At 45.4% G+C, this 27,331-nt stretch overlaps 1 protein-coding gene across 15 annotated transcripts in view; it reads right to left on the minus strand.

The window, feature by feature from the left end:
• Positions 1-687: 687 nt before the first annotated feature.
• Positions 688-27,331, minus strand: part of LOC106748481 (plasma membrane calcium-transporting ATPase 2) — an 84,744-nt gene continuing 58,100 nt past the window's right edge. For 8 of the 15 annotated variants that reach the window (XM_014627025.1, XM_014627027.1, XM_014627026.1 and 5 more), the window contains one exon: positions 17,868-22,282. In XM_014627025.1, the coding sequence (XP_014482511.1) occupies positions 21,776-22,282 (507 nt within the window). In that variant the 3' untranslated portion in view covers positions 17,868-21,775. Of the gene's footprint in view, positions 1,206-10,090; positions 10,160-17,867; positions 22,283-27,331 lie in introns of those variants that run through there. The other 7 variants (XM_014627034.1, XM_014627031.1, XM_014627035.1 and 4 more) reach the window with 5 other exon arrangements.

The following is a 27,331-nucleotide window of genomic DNA, read 5'->3' on the forward strand; positions in this document are numbered from 1 at the left end:
CAAAAGATAAAGAAGAAAACCGAAGAAGTAACGAATGAATGAAGATCGGAAAGAAGCTGAGAAGTCGACAATGTTTCTCCCCGAAGTTCGACTTTTCAAATTTAGCTCATCAGCTCTGAACCGAAGGTCCATCGATTCTCCACTCTTTCCCTTGATCCTTCTCAACCATCCCTTTCTCCCCCTCCCTTCTTCATCACTCTCGTCTTCCTCGTGTCCTTCTCTTTTCCTCCCCTCCCACGTCTCCTCCCCCCTCGTGCGGTCGTCGTCGCGCTTCCTCCACATAGCGGTGCGTCAAGAAGAAACGAAAGGATCAAAACACACACACGCACACACGTAAGAAAGAAAAAAGAAACCACAAATGGAAACGTGAGGGTATATTCCCGGGGGGGGGGGGNGGGGGGGGGGGGGGGGGGGGGGCGTAAGGGCGCGTAACAACCGAACGTATGGGAGGCAGTGGTGCGTTACTTCGGTATATTTATAATTGGTGTTTCGCACGGGATCAGCCGCGGCGGTCCGCAGCGACAATCGGTCGTCTCCGGATCGCTCTCGCGCATACGTGCGGAGATCGCCCTCTCATCTCGACGAGAACACGTTTCACGTGAGAGAGAAAGAGAGAGAGAGAGAGAGAGAGAGAGAAAGGGTGGAAGAAGGGGCAGAGAAAGAGACAGACAGACAGAGAGAGAGAGAGAGAGAGAAGAAGGGTGAGAGAAAACAAGAAAGAGAAGGAGGAAAGCGGACCTTGACTCCTCGATAACGACGACGCGACACCCCATCGCGCGTATCCGTCAGACTCTCCGCTCCTTCTCTCCCCTCACCTACCTCCTCTCCTCTCCTCTCTCTCTCTCTCTTTCTCTAGCGCTCTTTCTCCTCTTGATTGCCCCCTCGTCCGGTGAGCTTCTCTCTGGCGACCGACGGCTACGGGGAGACGATCGCGAGAAGGTGGTGAAGACGGCGTAGGCGTCGCTACCGACGCTGCATCGTCTCTAAACGGCAGTCTCGGTGTGACTGTGACTGGAGAGTCTCTCGACGTCGATCTCCGGTATGGTGAGCTCGTCCGGGATGTTGTCGGCGTACTCGATACTGCTCGTCTGCGAGAGTCGCTTACTCAGGGACGACTGCTTCCTCAGTACCTCCGCCAGGGTGGTGCTGCTGTGCTCGCCGTAGCGCGTGTCTAGGCCCTGCCGAAATGCGTTCACTACGCGGATCTGCAAAATCGGAAAGCCATCGGTCGGATCAGTCTGTTCCCGTCGAGACGGACGACGGCGCCGTTGGCGTCGCCGACAACACACGCGACAGGCACACGCAACGACAGAGTTGCAGGCTGCCGACACACGGCCACGAAGGAAAGAGAGAGATAGAGAGAGAGAGATAGGTAGATAGATAGATAGATAGATAGAGAAAGAGATAGAGGACAAATGTTCAGGCGAAATTCATCACGCCGCGAAACACTGTGTATATAAATACAGAATGTCCCGCCTCCGCTGTGTGACGTTTTCATGGCAGACTCCCCGGCCGATTCAGGACAGAATTTTCCCTGGCGAAGACAATGCCGAGACGATTCTCGGACCGAAGGTGGTTAAGAGAAGGCTACTCTTCCGCAAATCTCACACTTTTACGAGTTCGTTCTAAACTATTTTCTTCAAGCGGCTTCAGATGAAGTCCGATGTGATCGAATTTTAATTTAAGAGAATTGGTTGCCAAGATATGTGTATATATAATGTTAAAAATGGACGACGTTTTCGCCGAGAAAGAGTAATCTCCAGATCGGCCGAAGAATCTCCTTATCATTGAACTATATAATAAACTGGAACGAGCACCGCCTTTGTTTCCGCCACCTTTTGCCCAGAGAGACAATATCAGTAAGATAGAAAGCGAGATTCTACTTAGACAGGACTTTTGTCTTATAGGCCTGTCTTACTGCCTCCATGCCGGTGTTCCTTCCAGTATGTTATGCAGTTCAATGCCTGTCATAAAATAACACAACGGTGGAAGTGAAACATCCTGCATGCGTGTGTATGCGTGCGCGCGCACACGCGCGCGCAAAACGGATACGTAAAAACGTGGAATGTCCGACGAGACTTCGTCGTCTTCGTTTTACCGGATGCGTACACAGCGCGTACACGGTGCGTTACGCAGATCTTCATTGAAAAAGGTAAAACGCGGTCAGTCTCGCACGGTCATTTCGCACGAACGAGTATCCGTTACGTCGGCAGCAACGGCGGGGGAATGGGATCGGAGAGGGTGAATCGGACCTTGGAGTCGAAAAATCCGCTCAAGCGACTCACCTTCGATCGATTCGGTCTACTTACTTGTGGATTATTTATACCACTCGATCGATCCCAGGCTCTTCCAGCTCGCCGCACGATCACGGGGATCCGATCGATCTCCGCGGGCTCGCGAGCAGCGAAATTACCCTCCGCCGCGCGAGTCCGTTCACCCTTTTACATACGACCCCCATTCGCTTTCCATCCCGCCGTGTACGATAAATGTAAATACGCAGACAGACAAAAGCAGCGGCCACAAGATATCACAAAACTAGCGGGGCGCAGGTCGCCCTGCGAAACAAGGCAACGTTAGAACACAAAGTTCGGAGCAGCTGCATCGGTATCGGCTGACAGGAGAGAGTGGTCTGTGAGGGCTGCGCGTGTTAGGATCTTAGCGATTTTATCGGCATACTTACTTCGGAAGAAAGAGACAGAATGAAAGAAAGAGAGAGAGTGAGAGGGGAGAGAGAGAATGAAAAAAAGAGAGAAGAAGAACGGGAAGAAGAGCAATCTTATTAATTCAATCGTGGAAGGCGCTAGTTTTTTATAAAAAATTTGTAAAACACACGACATGTGAAAATCAATCGCTGTGCTCCACGTCCGCAAGATGTTAAGAGCACAAAAGCTGTGCCTAGCAATTCTTCTTAAATTTTAACAACTTAAGGTGCCTTGTACACGAAGGTGAGTGGCGCGTGTGACGATCAACGAGGCAAGAATGTGAGGAGTCCAGAGGCGAAACTCCCGATTGTCGAGTAATTAAGTTTAGTATTCAATTGATTCTTTTACCACCGCCGATCGTCATTCTCGCAAACTCATCCCGATCAATGATTGCTGATCGTTCCACTTCTACGTGAGTTTCTCGCGATTCTCGAGCAACGCGGCTTGCAAAGAGAGATGCATCGTTTACCGATGTCGTCGCTCTGCAACTACGACTTGTCGCAAAAACCGGACGCATCCATCGACACTTGTGGTCAATAAAGAAAGAAAGAAAGAACGGAAGATAGTGATAGAGACAGAGATAAAGAGGGAGAGAGAGAGAAAGAGAGAGAAAGAGAGAGAGGGGGGGAGAGAAAAATTAAAAAAAAAAAAGGAAGGTATCCACGGAATCGATTCTCGGCATACTAACTCTGCGTTGTCGTCCGCAAGGGAACAAAGCTGCCACTCAAGTTCGATATGCGAGAAGAAAAAAACAAGATGACTGCGTTCTTGTTTTTTTTCTTCTGTTCTCGTTCTTCTGCGAACGCTACAGATCGCAAAGTTGAATCACGCCATCGGCGCCAATAATTAGCAGCCGATCGCTGTGATCGAATGTCAAGCGCGAGATCCGCATCATGCATTTATCAACGAGTTTCCGGCGTCACTGTGACCCTCGCGTCGAATCGGTGAAGGAGACGAAGGCAATTCGACGATCGTCGGTACGAAATCGTCGAGAGATCAGATTGTATCCTCGACGATGAAATAGAAAATTTGCATCTCCACAAGATAAATTGTCACCGATTAATCGTGAAGCGATGTGACACCGGAGGTCGCGAATCGGTCGCGCGAATTTGTGCGGTCATACAGAGTGCGTCTTCCGTTTCTCTCGTAGCGTCGGAGAAGCCTTAGCAATTATGTACGTGTATGTGTGTGTGTGAGAGAGAGAGAGAAAGAGAAAGAAAGAGAGACAGGGAGAAAAAGAGAGAGAAAGAGAGGAAGATAGAATGCAGAAACAGAGATAAAGATAAGACAAATGCACAGGGCAGTTAAACAAACGGAGAAGCAAGAGAAGAGAAAGAGAGAAGAGTGAGAGAGGAGAGCGAGAGAAAAGAGCTTCGACTCGCACTTGATCAAGCAACGTGGCAAGGCATGAGATAAAACTCGTCGCCGTCAGCTTCTCCTGAAGGAAAACGATTAAGGAAGCGGCGATTCGCGCCAGTGGCGAGCCGTCGAATCGCGACAGCCGAGGTTTCCGACTGTCCTCGTGCGCGTTGAAACTCTCGTAATTGGCTCGTACCGAGGCATAAACTGAATGTTCGATCTCGCAGCGTGTCGAGATCTTCACTTGACAGGATTACGCGCGTCCTCGGATCCCGAGGCAAGTATCACTTGCATCGATACAAATTCGCTCAATTCAGAACTAAAAATCTTCGAAGAATATTATAATGTTCCCGCTCATATATAAGGATATCTGTCATTGATTTATAAGACTGATTTCTTTCCTCTGTGTGGGTCTATCTTACATGTCTATGCTTATCATGAATGAACCATTAGATTAAGAGGAAGAAAGAATGTAAAAACTGGAGAATATTTATTCAATAGGTACTAATAACATATTCACCTAAATCTAAATTCTTTTATTTGCATATACAGTATAAACAATTGCTTCCATACGAAAATGCAGATTCAAGGAAATATACGTTTACTTATTTGAAAAAATTGTCTCTCCTCGGTGTAAAAATATGAATATTGTTTTAAGTAAACACGTTATCAGCGTCTATCGAATATACATTTTTCATTTTTTCAATACTTTCTTTCTCAGTATACGTTTGGGGATTCTGTACCTCTAGCGTACCGAGATCCTGTACCTTCTCCCCGGGTCTCACCCTACTCGCGTCCAGAGGATCGACGCGCTCGCGACTCACCGTTTCCGATGTGGCCGGCTATCTCCCATCGCGACTGCCTCGACAGTTCGCGAGATGGGGATGTGGGACGCGTTTCTGGCGACGGCCAGAATGCGACACCAAAGAGAAACAAGATGCACTCTGTATGCGGATGGTTATAATATACCGGCGTTCTCATGTGTAACAACGAGTGTAAGTTTGTGGAAAGCGCACCAGGCTACGAGAAAGTGTTACGGGCATCGAAGGAGGAAGCACAAACGGAAGAAGAGCGTGTGACAAGCGAGAGAAAGTATCGACATTCATTGCATCGGCAAGGCGGCTTCCGGGGCTGCTCAGGCTGCCCCAGAAGCATAAAAGGAAATCAAAGTAAACGAGAAGAAAGAGAAAGGATCTATAAGGCTGCGATCGGCTGCATGCATTCGGCGAGATCGCGTGCCCGGCAAACGTGTCTATCTCGCCTATAGTGTGTGACAGATCGACTATCGTTCATTGTTTTTCTCTTTTTTTTTCTAACGACTCCCCGAAAGAGCCGTTTGTCGTCGACGGAAAAGGGTGAGATGAGAGACAGAGGGAAAGAGAGAGAGAGAGTGAGAGAGAGAGAGAAAGAAAGAGGGAGATCATCCCTTAGTCGCTCTTCGAGCTCCTCTTCTTCTTTTCTCTCTTTCACCCTCGATTCTCGTGGGTCGTTTCGCGTGTCTCGCGGGAACGGCCAGTCCCGATGACACAGAACACTCAGGAGAGGAGATACTTACGCGATTGTGCAGGGCGAGTCGGTGGCCGCCGTCATTTTGCAGCGGCGGCTGCGGACTTCGAGGAGAAAACAGGTCCTTCGACCTAGTGCGCGTCCCTTTAGCGCACACGCGTGCGCTCCTTGTGCTAAGTGCTCGAGTCTGTTCTGTTTTGCTTTTTGCGGCTCGTAACAACATGCACGCTACGCCAAGTATATTGCGCACTCGCCGGCTAACGTTATATCGATATATGATCTTACATATATATATCATATAACGTTATATAAAATGTACGCACACGTATCTCGCAAACGGGCGAGTTTCTCGACGAAAAAAAAAAGGCGTATTAAATATCATGTGAGATCTCGGGGACAAACGATTAGGGACAAATAAGAAAAATAGGACACGTGGGGAATGGCAGAATCAAGAGAGAAATACAAGAGAGAAAAAAAGAATAAAGAGGGGTGTAGAAGGCAGACGTTTCCCCCGGGGGTTTACGAGCCCCGAATATTCGAGGGTAGATTTAACGATCGTATTCTCTCCGCCTGTTTGGGAGATTCAATTCGATCCGACTCATGTGTATCCTGATGACTGCACATTTATAACATCGCCCAATTCCAATGACTCGCGAACCGCGATCGTTCGAGGGCCGTTGTCAATCGACTTGTTTTGTTGACGACAGCCTCCGTGATCTCGGCTGCCAAATCCGATTAGCAATGGAGATTTTCCATACGGAGGGAAATTTGAAACGAACGATCCCGTTACGACAACGCGAGAAAGGTGCGAGCGGACGCGTGTCGGCCACCTTCGTCGGAGAAACCCTCGTGGCGAACGTTCTTCTCGTCCGAGCGTGTCCCCGAGAGGTACCTCGAGTCGTTATTTCGCCGTTCGAAACGTCGTCGCTTTCAACGACGGCCGACACCGATCGATCGATCGGCAGCATAAAGACAAACGTATAGTACATAGTATCATCGATCCTCGTCGAGTGTCTGGGTGATGACGATGGTCCCGTGAGGAGAATGACGAGAGAATATATGCGCGGAGAAAGGAAATTTCGGCAGAGAGAGAGAGAGAGAGAGAGAGAGAAAGCGAAAGCGCGAAAATGCATACATATGTAACGCTATCGCGTTTCATTATAAACACGAAGGTCTTTACCGCAATCTCCGGCAATCGAAATGCAAATTCACCGAGGTAGCACGGAATTACCGTACGGTCGGCGTCACATACACGCTGTATTTCCTCAAGAATGAAACTTTTTGCTGTTACACCATTTTTAGCCTTTCACATGTACGCATAAGGTCGAAACTGTCGTAATTAAAGCCATTATGACTCTACTATATTATAACTAGAGATTACTTTTGCGATTTTCAATCTTGTGAGTTACAAGGCAAGGCTGCAAATCGTGTAACTCTTCGTCCGAGGAATAGTACAGCATACGTGGCAACCGACTGTACAGAAGACTCCACTAATGCTGTCCCATTTCCCAGGCATGGTGACGGAAATTTCCAATCGGTGGCACATTACATGCGAGTATTCGTGCATCATGACTGTTGAAAATTTGACGAATCGGCAAAGATGCTCTGAAGCAACGGTCATGTTGCACAGATATCCAAACGTGACGCGCCTGATTGGAAATGTTCAGTGTTACCAGGAAATGGGACAGTATTAATGGAATCCTCTGTACGATCGTAACGATCATTGTTCCCGAATATAGATTATACGCGTCCCGCGGTAAACGGCTTAAAGGAGCGGAAGCAACATCCTTTCAAACTGGTGGCGCGCACAGAAACGTGAAAGCTCAAGAACGGAAGTTAACGAGCGGGTCGCAATCGAGGCTCAAGATCGAGACGATGAAAGCTCGATACCGAGATTCCTGATCAGCGCTGCTGTTCGCTCGCCGCCTCCGGTTCTTTGCCACTCACGTTCTCGTACATGGCAACAGCTTGACACGCTCGATCGGCGGGCAAAACCCAGAAATTTTGCATCGATGAGAATCGATCGGTGGAAGGTGGGGTTGATTTGTGTGTGGACGACAGGCGGAGAAGGAAGCGTTTCGACGAGAGCAGAACACACACACACACACACACACACACACGCACGCACGCACACAGATCATCGTCGCTCGCACGACGGTGAAAAGATCGAAAGCACATCGAAAGCGCGTGCAGGGTAGCAACTTGGTTGGTCAAAGCGTCGAGTATGATGTTCCGAGAGCGCCGCGATCGCCGAATATCGCACAGGCTACACACGGGGCTAAACAACGATCGCACATAATATATCTACAAGACAGCTACGCACACCTGCGGCGACAAGGTAAAAGCGAAACAGTCAAGGCAAACGTCCCGCGATTCGACAACGCTAGGATTCACACGTTCGAGGAGGTTGCGTCGCTGGCACGTCTCTCTCCCGTGCGACGACGACAACGTGTTCGTATCACCGTGTGTAAAAATCGTGCACGAATTGTCCCGAATCAAAATAAGAGGATCGTTACAGTGAGAAAGAATCAACTCGGCGGCCGAAGGGCGCGCGCCTTGCCCTGTGAGGCTTTCACTAGACGCGGCGATTCATTTCGCTGGACCGCGCGATACGCAAAGTGGAGGAAGCGGGAGAAGTGTGTCTCGGACGCGAGAAAGAACGATTCTCAGGATCTGAGCAACTCTTGATTCTCGACGGGGATCGAAACAACNGGGGGGAGGGAAAAGGTGCGATTAATCGGCCTGGTTATCGTGCATCATTCTGTACGCTAAGACAAAAAAATATCGAAAAAGTAAGAAATATTTGTTTGATAGGTAATAATGGCATATATATTGACACTTGTATACTAATGTATGTATTTCTGTGAGAGAGAAATTCTTTCGGGCAAGAAAAAATATATATTTTCTTAAATCTGCAGTTTTTCACGAAAGTAATCGTTTACTCTGTTTAAATCAAAGAATTCAGAGAGAAAAAGATTTTGGTAAGTATATAATTGTCAATGTCCACCAAATAAATATTTTCCATCTTTAGAGATTTTTCTCTCTCAGTGTGCAGAAAACTTATAAAATTCTCCGATCCCCGAGTTACGTTCTCCCAGGGAGGCAGAGCGAAGCGGCCGAACAAGAACAATGGGAACTCACCTTCTCTTTTTTTTTTTTAATTTCAACATATAGTCACATTCAGTGGCCGACAACTGACAGGAAACACCCCAATTGGCGCAAAAACTCAAAACCCGGCAGTATATCAGTAAGTTAATACAATGTATTTTCGACACAAAACAAATGTACTTTCGCCTGTAACGCCGCGGTGATAACAGCCTCGATCCCCGATCGGCGACAGACGGTGAGGATAGGAATGAAAGCAGAAAAATGGAAAACGAGATTATACAGACACACGACGAGTGTACGATGTTCCGTAAAGCCACGAGAACACAGGACACCGAGTGTTTTCTTGCGAGGGTATAGGGAAAACAGAGGAAGTTAGGGTGAAGCGGAAAGAAACGGACTTGTACCACCGGAGGGCTGGTTCGATTTCGCGTTGTCATTCGACAAAATGGAAAATCGTGTGTGTTTCTTTTCCTTCTCTTTTTGTGACCGCTCCTCGGGATCGTTTCGGTACTGCGGCCCTTCACCGAGGACACGTCGCTTGAGAAATTTCGATATCTCGCAATTAGAGCGGCGACTTTTCAGCGAAAGCTCTAATATATGAGTAAAGCAGAAGAAATTACCGCTATATATAGATATATATGTATACCAACGAAAGCCCCTACAAGCAACAGTAGCGCAAAACATAGACTCGGAACCCGCTAATCCTTCGCACTTCAAGCAATCGAGATGGTCGAACAGGCTTGGAATGTTAAGGATCAACGCATGTAACACACATGTACCTTTCCTTCGTACTGACGTTGAAGGGAGGAAAGGCTGCCCGGTCCAGTAGTACAAGCCGTAATATTATCCTATTGTAGAACAGTATAAAAGTAGAAAGCGGGAAATATACGTAAGATAAAGATAAACAGAAAGAGATTACGACGGAAGAGAGAACAGGGGGAAGAATAGACAGGCGAGAGAGATACACGAAAGCCACGGGAGCGAGAGTGAATCGAGCGCAACTCGTGAGCCTCGTCTTAAAGAGCAAAGAGTGCTCTGTCAAAACGGACCCTACTCATTACACGCCTACTCCACGGTCTCGCTCGAAATATTTTACATACAAAGAGAAGATAGTCGGGGACTGAGAGAGGGAGAGAAGGGCTCGCAGATGGGAGGAGGAGACGATTGGTTGAGAATAAGAAGCGTGTTAAAGCGAAAGGGTTAAAGACAGCTGCGACGAGCAAACGGGCGAGTGACACAGAGAGCGGAAAGGATCTCGAGAGAAAGACAGAGTAACAGAGAAAGAGAGTGAGAGAGAGAGAGAGAGAGACAAAGAGAGCGAAAGAAAGCGAAAGAAAGGAAGAGAGAGAAAGGAAAAGAGAAAGTTGAGCAAGAGAAAGAGAGAGTGAGAGAGAAAGAGAGAGAGGAGCGCTTACAGCTTGGTCTGTCGAACTCTTGCTGTAGGGTACCGGTATCAAACGTTCCTGCAACTCGCCACCTATCACCTTCAAGAGTAAAGGATAACATAATGGTTACAATAGGGTGGAACGATCGGGTCGCGCGTAACCACTTCTTCAACCCTCAAGCGATACCCGGGATAATGATTCTTAATCGCCGACCGTCGGACAATATCGTTTCTTGTTCTTCGTCGCGACGCGAATCCGCGTTTCTCCCGTCGGCGAGCCGGTTTGTGACGTTTTTCCGATTCGACGATGTCCGTCGTCGAGCGTAATACCAGCGTGAGAATTAATTCTCGCGCGCTCATCCCCCGTTGCGAGAATCGCACGCCCGATTAACCCTTACGCCGACGTTACGCGCCCGATGAGGCCAATTTCCCGCCCAGTGGGGAACACTTCCGGTCCACGCTTCCCGTACAGTTTTCCCGCTTTCCCGAAATACGAGCGAGCACACATTCGGGTCGAATTCGTAATATCGCGATATCGCGCGAGATATCGATCTTAACTGGTACACACACAGTGGGTTTCTCTTCCTTTGCGCGTGTGTAATAATAATACACACACACACACACACAATGTACACGATTATAAAGTGTACGACATTATTATATTATTGGTCGGAGGAAAAAAATCGCGACACGCTGAGACACGGCTGTTAAGTATCGAATTGCACCTACTCGTCGTGATGTAACAATTATTGTGAAATTATATTTAGAAGTATGTTATTGTGAAAATTCAGCTATGTTTGCAGCAAGTAATCTGGTCGCAGTCAACACATTAAATATTTGTTGACTCTGTTGCTAATGAACCTTTCTCAAGTTAATCTAATACATTCTCTTTTAATCTTGCAAACACATTAGGGACCTTACGCAGGCGCTTTTCACTTCTCAAGATGTATTCCCCAGCATACCAGTTAAGGATCAAAAATCGCGATATCAAACTTTTCTGAGTCGCGGGACACGAGCTTGAGGGTTAAGGGTGACATTCTCGTCGGTTTGTCTCATTGAAATGCTGATGTTTGCGCAAGTAATCAGTGTGACTGTGAGAGTAATCGGACTTTGATAGTGGTGTCACGTCTTCTCACCGGTTTCAGGACTCTCCCCGCTCGAGAACGCGTCAGGAATGCGTCAGGAATACGTCGTCGATACTTTCGAAGGATTCCGGTTCGTCGCTAACCCATTCTCCCGATATTGGTTCCGCACACCCGAACACGCTCGCGGGACGATTTTACACCTCCGGATACGACGTGAACTAAATCGAATCGCCGAATGTCCCGAATTACGCCGAGTAATTCTCGTTTTTTTCTGTAAGCCGAGCCGCGCGAACGAATTCGTTCGACCGGAAGCTCAAAAGTTGAAAGTCTCGAAGTTGCACCAAAGGTCGCTTTAGAAACGCGATGTTGCCTTTTATTCCGCATTGCGATAGAACGACATAGCCGGTCTTCAATTCCACTTAATTATTAATAATTGACGGTACAACTATAGTTTCTATATATATATTAGAAAAAAAAACCCAGATCTTTTCCATTTTTCCGCGGATTTTTTCGGTCTTTCCCCAAGAGTAGAAAAATTCGTTTAAGAGAAACCTGCCACATTAATTTCTTTTAATAATATTAAAAGTTGCGCCAATTTGTCTCGTAACTTCTTCGGACGCCTTAATAATTAAGTGACAGTTGAGTCAAGACGGACAATTGCCGGCACGAACACAGTGCGGAATATTACTACGCTCTGATCCCGGTTAATCCAACTTTCATACTTTTCTTCATCACGGATGAAACCGTGTAATCCGGAAAGAAACGGAAAATCGCCAACTCGGGATCCATTCTCTCCGAGACTGTCGGTGCAATTCGGTCTCAAGGATAACTGATGAGGGACAAAGTACGAGCGAGAGTGCCGTGCCAAAGTGAATCAATGTACAGACAGACAAGCGCATAGACGTAGAGATATACAGAGAGTCAGTGTAAGTCGGTGAACAATTGGAGTTACGAGAAAGATGTGCACAGAATTGTTGCGTGGCCGATGAGAGTACATCTACCCGAGTCGAGAGTTTCGTTAATCCCGCAAATACCGTCGATACTTGAAGGACCAACGGAGGGGAATCTCGAGATAAAACACTATACAGACTACCATCCTTGATGTTAGGAGTGGTTATTCATCGCCGTTTTCTTCATTTCCAGATGAAAGAAGAAATATTTATTCACGAAAATTATTTAACATTCTATTACCTCTACTAATACTATACCTGCAATTAATCTTTATTCTCGATTTCACAGAGGAAAAAATTAGTCTTAAATCAAGATAGATACTCTCATGTATAAGCAAGAATATTATATAATATCCCTGGAAGACTTTTAGCCTTGAATTAAGTTCAAATAATATTTGCATCAATATAAATTCAATCAAATCAAGGCTAAAAATCTTCCAAGATTATTATAATATTCTTCCTTATATATGAGAATATATATTCTTGATTTGAGACTAATTTTTTTCTGCGTAATAAATAGTACATTGATTAGACAGTAATCGCGGATATATGTGATAAGTAAATAATAAGTAATTAATATAGGCGAATAATAGGATAAATGTGGATATATAAAGCAATAAACTTCGTTCATAATCTCTTTGTTATTATCTTTTTATTGGCGTTGGAAATGTTAAAAGAGGCGAGAAAGGAGTTGTAAGGCCAGAGAGAGAAGTTTAAACACCAATAAGGATTTATATCCTTAATAAATAATAAAAAATTCATAAAATTATTTATCAAACAATGACGGTCCGCGAATGTCAGCCTTAAAGTATACTCGAAACTTCGATTCGGATATCTCCATATTTTCAATGAGCCCGTCCAATGTCCGTTAGAACATCCGTTCAAATGGAAAACATTGTATGCGATAAATAATTCCACACACCTGAAAATATATCGCCGTCCTCGTCATGGTTTCCTGCGTCCTGGCTCTTAGTTGTTCCAGAACACAGGACACTCACTGGCACTGACACTCGCGCAGAGATACGATTCGATCGGAAAAATGTCTTAGCTAACGCGATGTCGACGAGAGTCCGATTCAATATTTCAACAACCGACGAAAGTTTAGATCATCATGGGATCCAATGGGAATAAATGTAAACGTAAATGTAAACGTAAACGTAAAGCATTTAGCACTTTCAACACAAATATCTTTTCAAATATAGTCTTTTCACCAATCGCGAGCCATTATCGCCCGCTAGACGAGCATATTCGATGAATCGAAAGATCACGACTGTCGACGCTCTCAAAATATTCCGGATCTACGAAGTGGTCAGATCATCAAAACCAACATCATGTTATTAAAGCGACTGCACACGTGATTGTTAATTAACGCCGCATTCCCGATCGACTCGTACATCGTACATCGCATATTGTTGCCAATGAACGCCTGGTTACAATGACGATTAGAAGCTGACTTCAGGATGGACTACAGGACGCAGGATATAGGCGACTTCAGTAGGCGACGAGGCCGACGAAGTTCCTTCATTTTTCTCCTTTAAATCTCCAAATGCTATTGAAGGTTTTGACGCAAATAAAAAATAATAATAAGAAAGAGATTACATATAAAAGAGGAAAAGTATATTGTTTCGTTTACCCATGTACCTATTAATCTTTATTATATTATTTGATACTTATTTATCACAATATTATATCTGCAACTGAACAAATTATACGATTAATACGTTGTTTATTAAAATTAAGAATTGGAAGAAATGAAATGCAGATAAATTATTGAGAGATAATGAAATATTAAATAATTCTTAAATATGTTCTTCTTCAATCCTCATAACGAAACAGCGTAAGTAACCATCTGCGGTATCAAAAGACAATAGCCTGTAGAGTGTAATACTTCGAGATTCTCTGTTGGTCCCTCAAATTCAACGGAGTTTGCAGATTTAATGTGAAACCAAACTTTCGACTCAAGTAGAGAAGATAGAGATTGATATTTTATTCCCGCGGTACTCAATCGTGAGATCCATAAACGATTTGTATTCATTGTAATGTAACGACGAAAGCAGATCTAAATTCGATTTTCGCGTAACGCGTAACGAGAATAATTCGCGATATGTAAAATTAATTAAGTCATGATAAGTATATTGTGTATAAAAATAAAGCTCTTACATATTGATTCGGTTATTTCCGATTCGATAAAGCGTATATGCTTATCAGAATTATCAAAAATTACTATTATCACAGTTGTCTTTATTATCACAGATTAAATTTACGTTGTGATTCGATAAGCCACGTTTCCGATTGCGCGTAATTCTAGATCATTTTACATTTCACACACAAACATACAGTATAGTAGAATTTCAAAAATCCAGATATGCGAAAGAGAGAGCACGAGAGAGCACGAGAGAGAACGAGAAAGAGAGAGAGAGAGAGAGAGAGAGAGAGAGAGAGAGAGAGAGAGAGAGAGAGAGAGAGAGAGCACAATAAAGAGAGATAGAAAGATATACATCATTGGACGTACAAAGTAATAGATCGCTGTCGATCAATCGAAGGATCAACGCAAATCGCTCAATTGCGACGTACGTTACGTTCGTTTCGTACGTATCACTAACGAGGATCAATACGCCAATCGAACCGGTATCGCGTTTGACCCCATCTGGAACTATCTGGCCTAAAAGTGGTGTTATCGATGTCAATGAACGCCCCTTATCTTAAAGACGCGATCGAAAACTGGTCCGGATCCTTTTCGCTAATCACCTAAACCTAGATCGATCACTGTACGAATAACGCTGTCAATTAGAGAGAAAAGCACGCGTTGTGCCCGAAAGCAATGGTTGAAAGGGACGGTTAAAGTGGTTTCGAGTAGTTAATAAGAGGATCGAACGCAGTAGTGCGCAGATGACGGAGAGGAGAGAGATGGAGTGTATTTCGACAGACAGTCCGGGTCAAGAGAGAAAAAAAATATATGTATATATAGAGAGAGAGAAAGAGAGAGAGAGAGAGAGAGAGAGAAAGAGAGAGATTGATTCAGCAACAAGCCAAGCGTGGAAAAGATTTAGTATCGCTTTATTAGACCAAGTCGATCATTGTGCAGCTTTTCTTTTTCATTGTGAATATACGTAATTATTGAGTCGAGAGAGAAAGAAAAAATATTCGTCGCACGCATGTCCTGGGACACTGGTGAACGATAAAACGGGGGTCCGTCCCCGTACACTCGCACATATTTCATCCTTCCCTTCTTTCGTTAATTTTACCGCTTTCTCGCATCTCGTGTTCGTTTCCGTTTTCCTTTTAATCGGTATCGCGCAGAAGAGATTAAGAGCGACTCGCGCGCTATGCCGAGGTACAGTTCGATGTACCTCGCTTGATTTTAGAAGCGGAGGGGGTGGTAAACGAGATACAAGTCCTCGAGGAAGAAAAATGAAAGGGGAAGTTGGAGTGAGGGGAGAAGGAAAAAAACGCGAGCGAGTAAAAGAAAATCTAAAGGTACCACCCTCTCCGCTAATCTTCTATCGGACTTGATATTTGATTAACGTGTCTTAAACTTTATTTTATATAATAACAATAATTAATATATATATCGCTAATTTTTATATATACATATATATACATATATATTACCTACGTGTATATATATATATATATCACCTGGGTATTATATATACATATATATATTACCTATGCATATATCATTAAATTGATCGTCAACTATACATATGTATAATATATATGAATTATATATATATATATGTGTATATACATACGTATATGTATGTGTATACACATGTACATGTGTACACATACATATATATATATATATATGTACATATATATATATCCTTTTATATTTATATGTTAGGGTTTCCTTTTTTCAATAACAGACTAATGATGCGTCGATATTAAAAACCAGAATATTTTCTCTCGTTTGCTACATCGCGATTGATTATGGATCTAGCTCGTGCTGATCTAATTTCCAAATGCGCACGCCTTTCACGCCTTATCGCGCGAGTTACGCAGAGCGCGAAGCATTACGCCAATTGTGAGATTCAGGGATAAAATCGCACCAGCCGAAGAGAAGCCGATGTATCGGGGATCCGCGGGATCACACCGAGAGTAACCGGCGGATCGCGTTCGAACACACATGGCGCGTCGCTTCGTGAGCCTTGTAAGGCCCGTATTACGCTTGTCGCCAATCAATTTGTCAGATGCGTTCGTTCCGCGCGAAGTTCTATCATTACTTCAATTAGCATTTTGTCTTATCCTTTATATATACACACGCATACACATATCTTAAAAGTAAAAGAAACAAACAACAAGAGAATAATAAGTTTCGAATAAAGATGATAACCAAATTTCCAAAAATATCTTGAAGGATTCTTAAACGGATGATAAAAATCTGCGAAATCTCTCGGATAGATCGATTAATTTAGCAATAGCGAAGTGTATTGCACAAGTGGGAAATTGGTGTACGCGACAAATTATACGATCAGAGGTAATACGGATCTTACACGGTAAGAGCGAACAGAATTCTAACTCGATACTATTGAAGTAACTGAAGAACGGCATGCACTCAGACTCGATTTATCATCCGCAATATAAGGGCCGCCTGTCGCTGCACCGAAAAATCCTTCCTGAGGCTCAAAAGAGTCACATGAGTTTCTTGATCATCTGTATGGTCTCAATGGCATCTTATACACTTAAAATCCCTCCTGTCCCGCGTAAATGAGATATTTTTTAGTTCAAAATGTCTATCTATCTCTACGTACCTATCCATCTACCTATCTATCTATATTCATCTATCTATCTATTAATCGGGAAAGATAGAGAGAAAGAGAGAGAGAGAGAGAGAGAGAGAGAGAGAGAGAGAGAGAGAGAGAGAGAGAGAGAGAGAGAGAGNAGAGAGAGAGAACTCTTAACACACGGAACGTCAGAGCACGTTATTTTTATACTAAGAAACAAGACATTTTCTCGAAATACGGAGGTGTAATTAAAACGGACATTTGAAGAGCTTTATCAACAATTAATCTCTCACCTAACGTTTTAATTAATCCAATTGCAATTGCTTGTACTTCACGGTGCGTAACTTCTTAATCTTTATTCGCACGAGAATAACACATCGTCCCGCCGGATTAATTTGTATACCATTTACCGTTTATGGCGGCCCTTACGTCGCGTTATATCGAGGCAGCCGAGAAGTCGCAGCTAGGAGAAGACCTAACGACTAAGTTTTCACAGCTCCTTCTAATTCTGCGTCGTTTGCTTTTTTTCCCCTTCCATATCTTTATTTCTTTTCAGGTGTGTTAACGCTGGCAGTAGCAGACACATTGAAAATCAACGACATTATAGTCAAAAACGATATCTCGGTATGATATATAAGCGATTGTTAGAAAAAAGGGAGGAAGAAAAAAATAATTTCCGACAACCACGTTCCGTCTTCCGGCGATCGAACATTGTGTATCTCGTTGATCCTCGAGCGGAAGGGAAAGATTAGGATCCCACATTGTCGTGGGATACACGTGGGATCACGTCGATGCGATGTATGCGACACGTCACGATAATTACCGAGCATACAAAGTCAATAATTATTTCGGCCCCTACAATCGTTTTTCAACGAGTATTAGATCGATCGATCACCGTTTTCCAAGGATCTGAAATTATCGTTACTTTCGGAGAAGCACTGTCGAAATCTCGCATCGTCACAATTACTCCGATTGTTCCTATAAAATAAAGGAGTGACCTCGAACCAATGAGGAAATCGATGGTGGGGGTGGGGGGGGGGGNATACGTAAGAAAAGATAAATATATATTAGAGATCCCGATGATTAAGTACATTTTTCGTTCTCGACGAATTCCCTTCTTAAAGTATTCCGTTTTTTCGCGGGAAAATGGAACGTGGAGGAAAGCACCGGCAGAGAGATTAAAACCGATATAATCTCGACAAGTTGGATCATGGGCGCTACAGAAAAAGAACGGATCCTCGGCGCGAGCGTTGCGTTTTCATCGTCACGAGAGTTGTCCAATTAAATTTTCATCGAGCTAACTGATAATAAGAAAACGCAAAGCGGTCGCTTTCGCGTGCTTGCAGCGCGGACAGTTCGGATTCGTCGAGGCGATACCGATTTCGGTCTCCCCGGGCACGCGAGTTCAGTATGCGATGGCGACTCCACGGGGATGCCAGAGCACGATTCTTCACGGTCGACAACGAATTCGGCCGACGCGTGTTCGTTAGAAAGCGCACTTGGAACCCCCGGTTCCTTCATTCTTTTAAGTTACAAGGCTCATAAATAAGAGGGAGCAACATAAAATTAAATAGAACTTACATTAATATCGAGCGAGAGTGTTCCTCTCGGTCTCTCCGTCCGTAACAACGTCATCGTCATTATCGTCATCGTCATTGTTATCATCATCGTCGTGTGTCCGCTCGATCGTTCGACGCTGTTGCTCGACGGAGAACATAAGTGTGGTTAAACCTATCTAGTGCTATTTTCGTACGCGGTCGTTATTAATTTCATTCCACGATGGAACCAAATTCCAACGGAAGTTTCTTTTTTTTTCTTTTGCCTTTTTTGCTTCTCTCTTTAGCGATACACTCAAGTGAGGATGGGATTCCTGTCTCTGGGACGCTTCCCAATGTCTCTGAGCCCCCGCAATTTCTCCCGAGCAGTCGTATATATGTATGTATGTTTGTGCGAACTAGAGAGAGAGAGAGAGAGAGAGAGAGAGAGAGAGAGAGAGAGAGAGAGAGAAGAAAAGAGACAAATAGAGAGAATCCGGATGTGTTGCTAGAGCCGTGCACTCCGTGAGGAGTCTTGCAGAGAGACTCGCAGGATCCGATTATTCGAAGAGAGTCGGAGACAAAAATGCAGATATAATGAAAGAGGTCGAGAGGGGGGAGGAGGGACAGAGAGAGAGAAAAGAGAGACACCGGGACATTAATGCTCGAGATTTGTCACAAAATCAAGTCGAAAAGACATGGAGGACTCGTGACTGGGGGCCAGATTGACACGGACAGCTCTTCGGATGGTTTCCCAAATGAAAATATTTTATATCTCCTTCTTCGCGATTAATTTTTCAATCGGTGAGTTCGAAAGAAGCAACGAGACACTTCACCAACAAATCTTGCGGAAATCAAATCAAATTACAGCGAACGCGCGAGGTTGGGTGAAATTTTCATTGTCAATTTCCTGAAAAGGAAATCCCGTTCTTTCAGCTTCGTGGACTCAATTTTGTCAAGTCGGCCTGTCGAAATTACAGAGCACGTAGACCTGGCCCCGCGTCACGGTGAAGTCGCGACAAATAGAAGAGACCGATGTGTGAGGGTATATAAGTACATTCAGCCCCGAGAGACGGAAATACCCCCCGACGGTGTGGTGGGGGAAGAACGCGGGAAGATCGAGGTAGATCGTAGATTGCGCTCGAGCAACGCTGAAACGCGTCTTGCGCCCCGCGGGAGACGACGGAAAGTATTTTTCTTCAGCGCACTCGCAAAGGGCAGTTAATAGTGTCAGTCCGCGACGATCGTCATGGACAATCGCGCTCTGTCGAGGTAGATTAGTGACACTTCGGCGTCGTCATCGTCATCATCGTATCTTCGACGAACCCCATCGGCTCATAGTTACATCGCGCGGTCGGACAAACAGACACATTTCACATTCAATCTCAAACAGACAAGCGAACGAGAGTGTAAGTGTGCCACTACCGACCATCGAATTGGCAAATGCTCGAAGGCAGACAGACAGATAGATAGAGAGACAGACAGACAGACAAAGACAGAGAGAAAGAAAGAAAGAGAGAGAGAGAGAGAGAGTAGCTGAGCGATTTTCTAAAAAGAGAAATGGTCCCTTATGAAACGATTCCGCTGAAATCGAGTCATTATTTGTTTCTATCGCGATCGAATATTGACTTTTAGGAGAGTATTTCTTCAACCCTTCGCTAAGGGTTCGTAACAATTTCGCGCCCTTACCATTATAGACGATATAGTAGTACCCTACCCCTAAACGAGAATATAGTAAATATAAGATAGGCTACGTAGGCGGTAACCTATACGGTCTGTATTTAATTTGCGAAGGATCTACGTGAATGAAGACCTAATTGTAGCGAAGATTGCTATCTTATCACCAATTATTGGTCGGTAAATGTAAGTATAGGTAGATAGATAGGTATACGGGGGGGGGGGAGGTAAATAAGTTATACGAGTTGTACGGGGGAGGGTCAGTTACAAGCGGACAAGCACTTAAGCGCTGTCTACGTGTTTTCAAGGACGAGTGGAGTACTATTTTCATTTCTCGCGGGTGCGCGAGTTCTTTCATAAATACGATCACTCGAAACTTATCACCGGATATTCCACGCGCAACAATGTCAAGGTATTCGTGCATTCACCTTACTTGAAAATGTTTCCTCAGGTTACTTGGGACCGATAAAAAATCGGGTAAGAATGTCTCAGCTGCCGGGAATAATGTTAACTGGTTGCTTTCAAGCCATCTCCCGATTATGGTTGTTTTTCGTTTCTTCTGTTCTTCTTTTAGCTCATATAGTTTCACTGCACACGATAAAAAAAGGAAGAAAAGAGAAAGAGAAATATCCGGAAAGACCGCACGCGACATTCCGCTAGTCTCAAGTACGAAAACAGTACTTTCACCCGGTACAAGTGTCGAGTATAGGAGAGAAGCGGGTAGAAAGCGAGACCCCTGTATGTATCTGATAGTGTGGCCCCATGTACGAGAACGTGTCATTCGCGAGGCATTGCGATGATTCGTTTCGCGGAGTACGAGGACCCAGGCGGCGAGATCTCTCACCGTCGACGCGCGACCACTCCTATCTCTATTTCCTTCCCTTCCGCCCCTCCCGCCTAATCATTTCGCGAACATCGCGCGTTAAGTACACCATAGCCCTCAATTCCTTCTTTCCCTTTTCAGTAGCACACAATTTGCGAATGTCCTATTTTGTTCGTTTGTGTAAGCGTATCCTGAATCGGCGCGTTTTTGACTTTTTTCGAGATCAAATCAGTTCCGCCGTCCCCGTTGAGCGAGTGATAAGATATTTCCGGCAAGGAGTCGGGAAAGGTAGCGGGAAACGAGAGAGAGAGAGAGAGAGAGAGAGAGAGAGAGAGAGAGAGAGNAGATGCAATCGAAGGGACAGAAAACTCGATGACCGGAACGAGCAAAGTTGCGATAAGTACGTTTTCGCGAAAAAGAGGTGGAAAGAGACGACATGGACGACAGATCTCAGAAGAGAGGGAGAGGGAACGAAACGCGGACACGGGAGTGTGTATTGTCCCTGTCGTCTACGTCCACGTGGGACGTTCCTCGCTGACCGACCCTCGGGCGACGAAACACTCGCCGTTTCGTCACGCCGACGAAATCGGGGCGAGACGAAATCTCGCGGAATGTACGAGGACAAGAGCACAGAAGGGAGAGAGTATATACAAATCCTTCTACACAGTAGAGGAAGAAGAGTGAGAGTCACGAAGAAGAAAAGAAGAAGGATCGGGATGAGAGACGTCGAAGCAAAGAACGGAGACAGGTAGATTCGAGACGAGAGAACAGCATGACACGGGGAAAATGCGGGAGAGTGTGACGATCGAAAGCGACGAAAACAAACAGAAAGGAATGGAGGGAGGTTTGATGGGACGACATGAAGAGATAAGAGAGAAAGAGAAAGAGAGAGAGAGAGAGAGAGAGAAGAAGATTCTTAGATGCTGGTCTCGTGCACGAGCTTAGTCAGCTCCGGTAGCACCAAGTTGTTGGAACTCAGGAGCAGGGAATTCCCGGTGTTGTCTCTGTTACTGCTCGTCTGCGCCGTATGGTTGGGGCTCAGGGGCTGATTGAGGGCGTTACTGGAGGGGAATCTATTGTCGGTAGTGGTGTTGATGGTGTAATGATGATTGTACGCGTTGGCCGGTCCAGTCACGCTCAGCAACAACGGCGAGGCGGGGCTGTTGAGGGACTGCATCCTGGATCCTCTGTAGTTAGTCTCGTAATCCTGAGTCGGCTCGGCACTCCTATTGGAGGAGGACCTGTTGGCGGCGTTCTGCGCGGTGTTTGTCGGGTCTTCGTCAATGTATGTGAAGTCAGAGAGTGGTCGGGGCCCGGTGTGGCTGCGTGAACTGCGCATACTGTGTAAGCTGTGTAAACTATGGACAGAGCGACGCTCCTCCAGATCTTCCAGAGTCGACTTGAACGCTCTGATTACTCGAAGCTGCAAAAACAGGGAAGGACGTTCTATCAGGAAGCGAGGAGGCAAGCCAGCAACACACAAGCACGCTATATTTTCGTTTCTTTTTGTCGCGCAGAAGAAGTGTGTGCGTCATACTCATGTACGTGTCTGTGTCTTTGTTCCCCTTTTCGCTATCGTCGTCGTACATTCTGTCCGGTTTCGTTTCTATTTTTTTTTTTTTCGTGTGTTTCCTGTACATGTATCAGCGTACACTGGTCCTGTCGTTGTTCTCGTGGCTGTTGTCGTGTTTCGTGGTTGCAGATGCGTTTTCATGTGTATTTATTCTACCAATTTTTTTCTCGTTTTTTTCCCTATGTCGCGAAAATTTTCTCCCCCTATTCATGACGTTTCCTCGATCGCAGTCGACTTGGTTGCATTTCACCCGAATTCGTGAGCTAATCGGGACTGACCGAGTTGCACGGGGGGGGTCGAGGGGCACATAAAACGTGCCGAATTACTTTGGATTTTCTCACGACCTCGCTACTACCATCGAGCCAGCTAGAATTACGGAAATGACCCGGCATCGCATGCGCAATCTACTTTACTTATGCGTACCTACCCTACACACGGCGACGAGGGTTTGTGATCAACGGGGGCAATTACCGAAGGGAGAGGGGGGGAGGAGGCAGCGACCGAATGCAGACGACGCGGACGTCCTCACGAAGGAGAGTTATCCCTTCATCTCTGAGATAAAGGTGTTAAGGATGCTAACGAACACTCAATGCCCCTTGCGATCTACGTGGTTGGCTGGATGACCTGCATCGGTCGACGTGAAAAACTACACTGGGGACGAGTCGAAGAAGGGAGCTTGATTTCGAGATGTCTCTCGTGGAGTTACTTCCACCGGCTTTCGCTTACTTACCACCGGATGTCGGACTTGGCAACCGCGTCGATTAAAGACAGCAGTGGTTCAGTCGGTGCTGGGAAAAGACGACCGGTCGACCGTGGTAAGTTCGAATCGACCATGGAAAGTGGAATAGTGGTGGTTGGGAAATCTCACGGGTATCACACGACACTTGTTTTCGTTGCGAGACCTTATTGTTGATTCGATCCACTCGCCGGTTACTATCCCAGGTTTTACTTTCCAGTAAGAGACACAAGTCTAATTCTAACATCATTTGTCCTTGTTTCGCATTTGGATAAGGAAAAGGATAACAGATGCCATAACTAGATTTGTTGTGTCTCTTGCTGGAAAGCAAATCTTCTATTAAACATCAAGTTTAACAGTAACATTGTATCAACGTTATAATTTCCCACTCAACAATATAAATGTGATATAACAATTGCATTATTACGTGGGAAATATAACATTACCATAACAGCACAAAAGCTAACACAACAGCATTGTTGCAACATGCGTAACATTGCTGCAATTTTCTGTGCTGCTGCATGTTGATGTTACCATTAGTTGATGTGTTTTACTGGTGTGTCATCGCTTTATGGTCGGAAGAACTCACCACGATTTGAGGTTCATTGGAAAATGCGACCTGGCGATGTCTTCTCGCCCACCTCGTCGACGTGCCGAGAGCTACATTGAATCTTCGACGATTCCGAGATGCTCCTCACCGATCGGCATCTATCTCGAGGCCGGTCCCCGTACTTCGTAGCATTATTAAAAACTTGGAAAAATCTCTCACAAAGCCAGGAGGGTTGAATCGACGGTCAACCCTTACTGGGCGATTCATTCCGAAGAGACGAGCGGGGCACTTGTAGCCGGGCAAGAGGCCATCGCGCCAAACGATAATTATCCAATTAGGAATGGTCCGCAACAGTCCTGAACCGTTCGCGAGCGAGTCTGCCGAAGCATTCGCACGCTTGTGACCGCTCCTTACTACTTGGAGAGTTAACAGAGTGTAGGGGTGGAGAGAAGTTCAGACAGAGACAGATATAGTAGTATTGCAATTAGTGTACGAGTAGTAATAGTAGAATAGTTAGTAATAGTGATGGTGGTAGTAGTTAGTAGTAGTAGTAGTAATTAGTAGTAGTAGTGGTGCTGGTGACGATGATAGTAGTGGTAATATTAGTAGAATAATAATAATAAGTGAAGCAAAGGAGCACTAACAGAGACAAGATGACGCACATTCGTGACAGAGAGACAGGATGGGTCGTTTCTCCCGAATAGCATAGTCTCTTCGGGTCACAGTGTATCCCGCACACGTAGCGAGTCGGATACGCTGCACGCGTTTTCAACATGGTAAAGCCTACTTCTTTGCACGTTTCACACGCTGTAATCACAGATTACGTATCCTATATATCGCTAAGTATTATGAATATTTCGTGAGGGACCATTCGGAGCGGGTGGAACGGTCTCTCTCTCGCAGTTTTTGTGAGAGTTTGCGCTTAAGATTAAGATCTTGAGTTGTTCAATCTCGATTCCGTTTATGATGAGTACATTATGATCCAAGCCAGTTCTCGTTTGTTGAACTCCAGAAGAGAACGCGTGAGTGCTTAAGTTGTCCCCTCACGTTCCCTTCTGATCGATAATCGGGGGGAATCCATAATTTCGCAATATATATATATATATATAGATAGATTCCCCTCGTTTCCTCCATTCTACGGAGATAAATAATGTAGAGATGTTTTAACTGCGTACAAGTTTCGATATGGCAGTGACTTTCCCGACACTGGACGCGAAGAAGTTTCTCTCTTTTAAGTCTGCATGATCGCATGAATCCGGTCTCTTTCTCGTGGAAAATAATGCATGCCGACAATCGCACGATGATTGTTCGACCGACGAGACCCTTCTCTTTTCACAGTAACACAGACCACATGGTGTAACGTGTTAAATCCTCTAATTGGCACTCGATACGAAAACACGAGGCGGTGTTAGATCTCGGGCAAACAGAAATCGATGCACAAATTCGCCAACCGTGCACACGCACACACTCGCACGCTAACAAACAGGGGAAGTGGGGGAGGGGGGGGGGGAGGATACTCAAACTGGGTTACGATATTATGATTCCCTTCCATGACTGAGTTGTAAAAGAATTGTAAAAAAAAAATAATAGTACATTAAATATTCTCCCATTTTTCGCGGAGAATCTCTCTCGGCTTTGCCCCGATGATTGAATATTTCTTTAAAATAAATTGTCTATCACGGCTCGATATAACATAATGAATAATGGCCTCGCTTCATACAGTCACGGAAGGATAATTAGTCATCGGCGTCCGTTCGCCGACTCCGTCACTCGCGAGAGGCTTCGGACGGCCGACCGAGAGAGTGTCGAGGGCTTTACTGGATCGAGTGAGGCCGAGCGAAAATCGATCAACACCTTGAACTCGGAGATACGCGTTGAATTAAACCGACCGGAAAATCCTGCATTTCTTACCGAACGTGGAAACCGAATTCCGGATTTGCGATCGGTCGTATTAGATGCAAGCTCGTTCCTCCGCATGCGAATAAAAATGCGAAATATGAATAAAATGCGAATGAAAATTCCGAATGTGAGCGTTTAATAGTGAGAAATAAATCGCCGATGATAAATATGCTCAGACCGCGCGAACGATCTCGCCGAAAGACGTCGATCAAACCCCCATTACGAGCCGAAATTTCTCTCTTCTCGCGTATTCCCTGATAAGAGGAATACTCCTCTTATCTCGTGACAAAGCACACCGTCCAGATGTCGGTCTAACTGACACGTTACCTCGATTACCACGGCACCGACCGAAAAAAAAAAAGATCCAGATCGATTACTGAGTCGTTCTCCGGTATCCGGATCACATTGAAAGAAGATAGCGTCGACAGATGGATCGACACAGAGAGCTTTTTGGCGGCTTTCTGGGGGGAAATTTTGATTTTGTGTCATCTCGCGCTAATGTAAACGATTTAGCGCGATGTCTACGAACGAACGGACGGTCAGCGCTCGCCAACGATCGTCTGACGAGAGTTCACATGCCGCATCCAACGAAATATAAAGAAAGAAATAAAACAATAAAATATCGGTTAGAAGAGATACAGACATGTGCCGAGGCAGAATCCGTCAGGGGAACGGTATCGCCGGCGCGTATACACGACGCATAAACCAGTTACTACGTTTGTAGATCGCGGCAGCTGTAATTCTGCGGCCATCAAAGCGGACAAAAAATTCGAAATAAAAATCGTGCAAAACAAATGTAAAAGAAAAACACGGACGGGCAAGAGCACGTAGATATCCGCAAAGGAAGCACAGCCTTGCGTCCCTTTGAAACCATTGAAACTTCGCGAGATTCGACTTTCTCTGCGTTTGCGCGAGAATCAAACGGACGTTTCAGAAAGCAAACCGAACGAGAAAAACTTGAAACTTATTATTTCCTTCGTGACGGACGAGCGTGCGCGGAAGTTCCCGGTAAATTATCACGTACGAGCGGCACACCTATTGGCATCTAAACATCGAGATGAACCGCGCGTGCCAAAGTTCACGAGGGCCAGACGGATGGGACAGGACGGTGGGGGAAAGGGGGGGGGGGCGGATATGGAAACAGAAATACACAGCACACTCATACACTATGCTACTGAGAAAAAAATAAAGCGCGGGTGGGCCGGTGGATCTCCGGGTATTGTCGCGGTCCCCGAGAAACGACGGGGGGCCACCGACCACCCCACACCCCGCTACAAAAAAAAAAGACATTAGTGTGAGACGTAACATCCGTTCATGTCTATATATCCGTGCATCGAATCGAATCGTCGCCGTCGTGACATCGCGGACCGAGGAGACGCGCGACGACTTGGGAAACGAGCGTCGTGTCGTCGTCGTCGTCGTCGTGATTATCAACCCATATAACCATCATTATTATCGGGGTCTCTCCATCCGTTACTATCGATCTCTGAATGACGATCTGGCGATTCGGAGATGTGATCGAGAGGTTCAACTTCCGATGCCACGGACGGTACGCAAAAGTATTCTTCGTCGTCGTCGTCGATCGGGCGCGAACGAACGTAGAGATTCTTTTCGCGCGCCTTCGTGGCACGGCAGTATGAATTTAATCAAAATGCACTCGATATTCGATCCTCGATCCAGAAAAAGACGGGAGGAGAGAGATAGAAAGAGAAAG

Source organism: Dinoponera quadriceps, unplaced genomic scaffold, assembly GCF_001313825.1.
Source record: "Dinoponera quadriceps isolate SergipeBrazil2010 unplaced genomic scaffold, ASM131382v1 scaffold2915, whole genome shotgun sequence".
Classification (NCBI taxonomy): domain Eukaryota; kingdom Metazoa; phylum Arthropoda; class Insecta; order Hymenoptera; family Formicidae; genus Dinoponera; species Dinoponera quadriceps.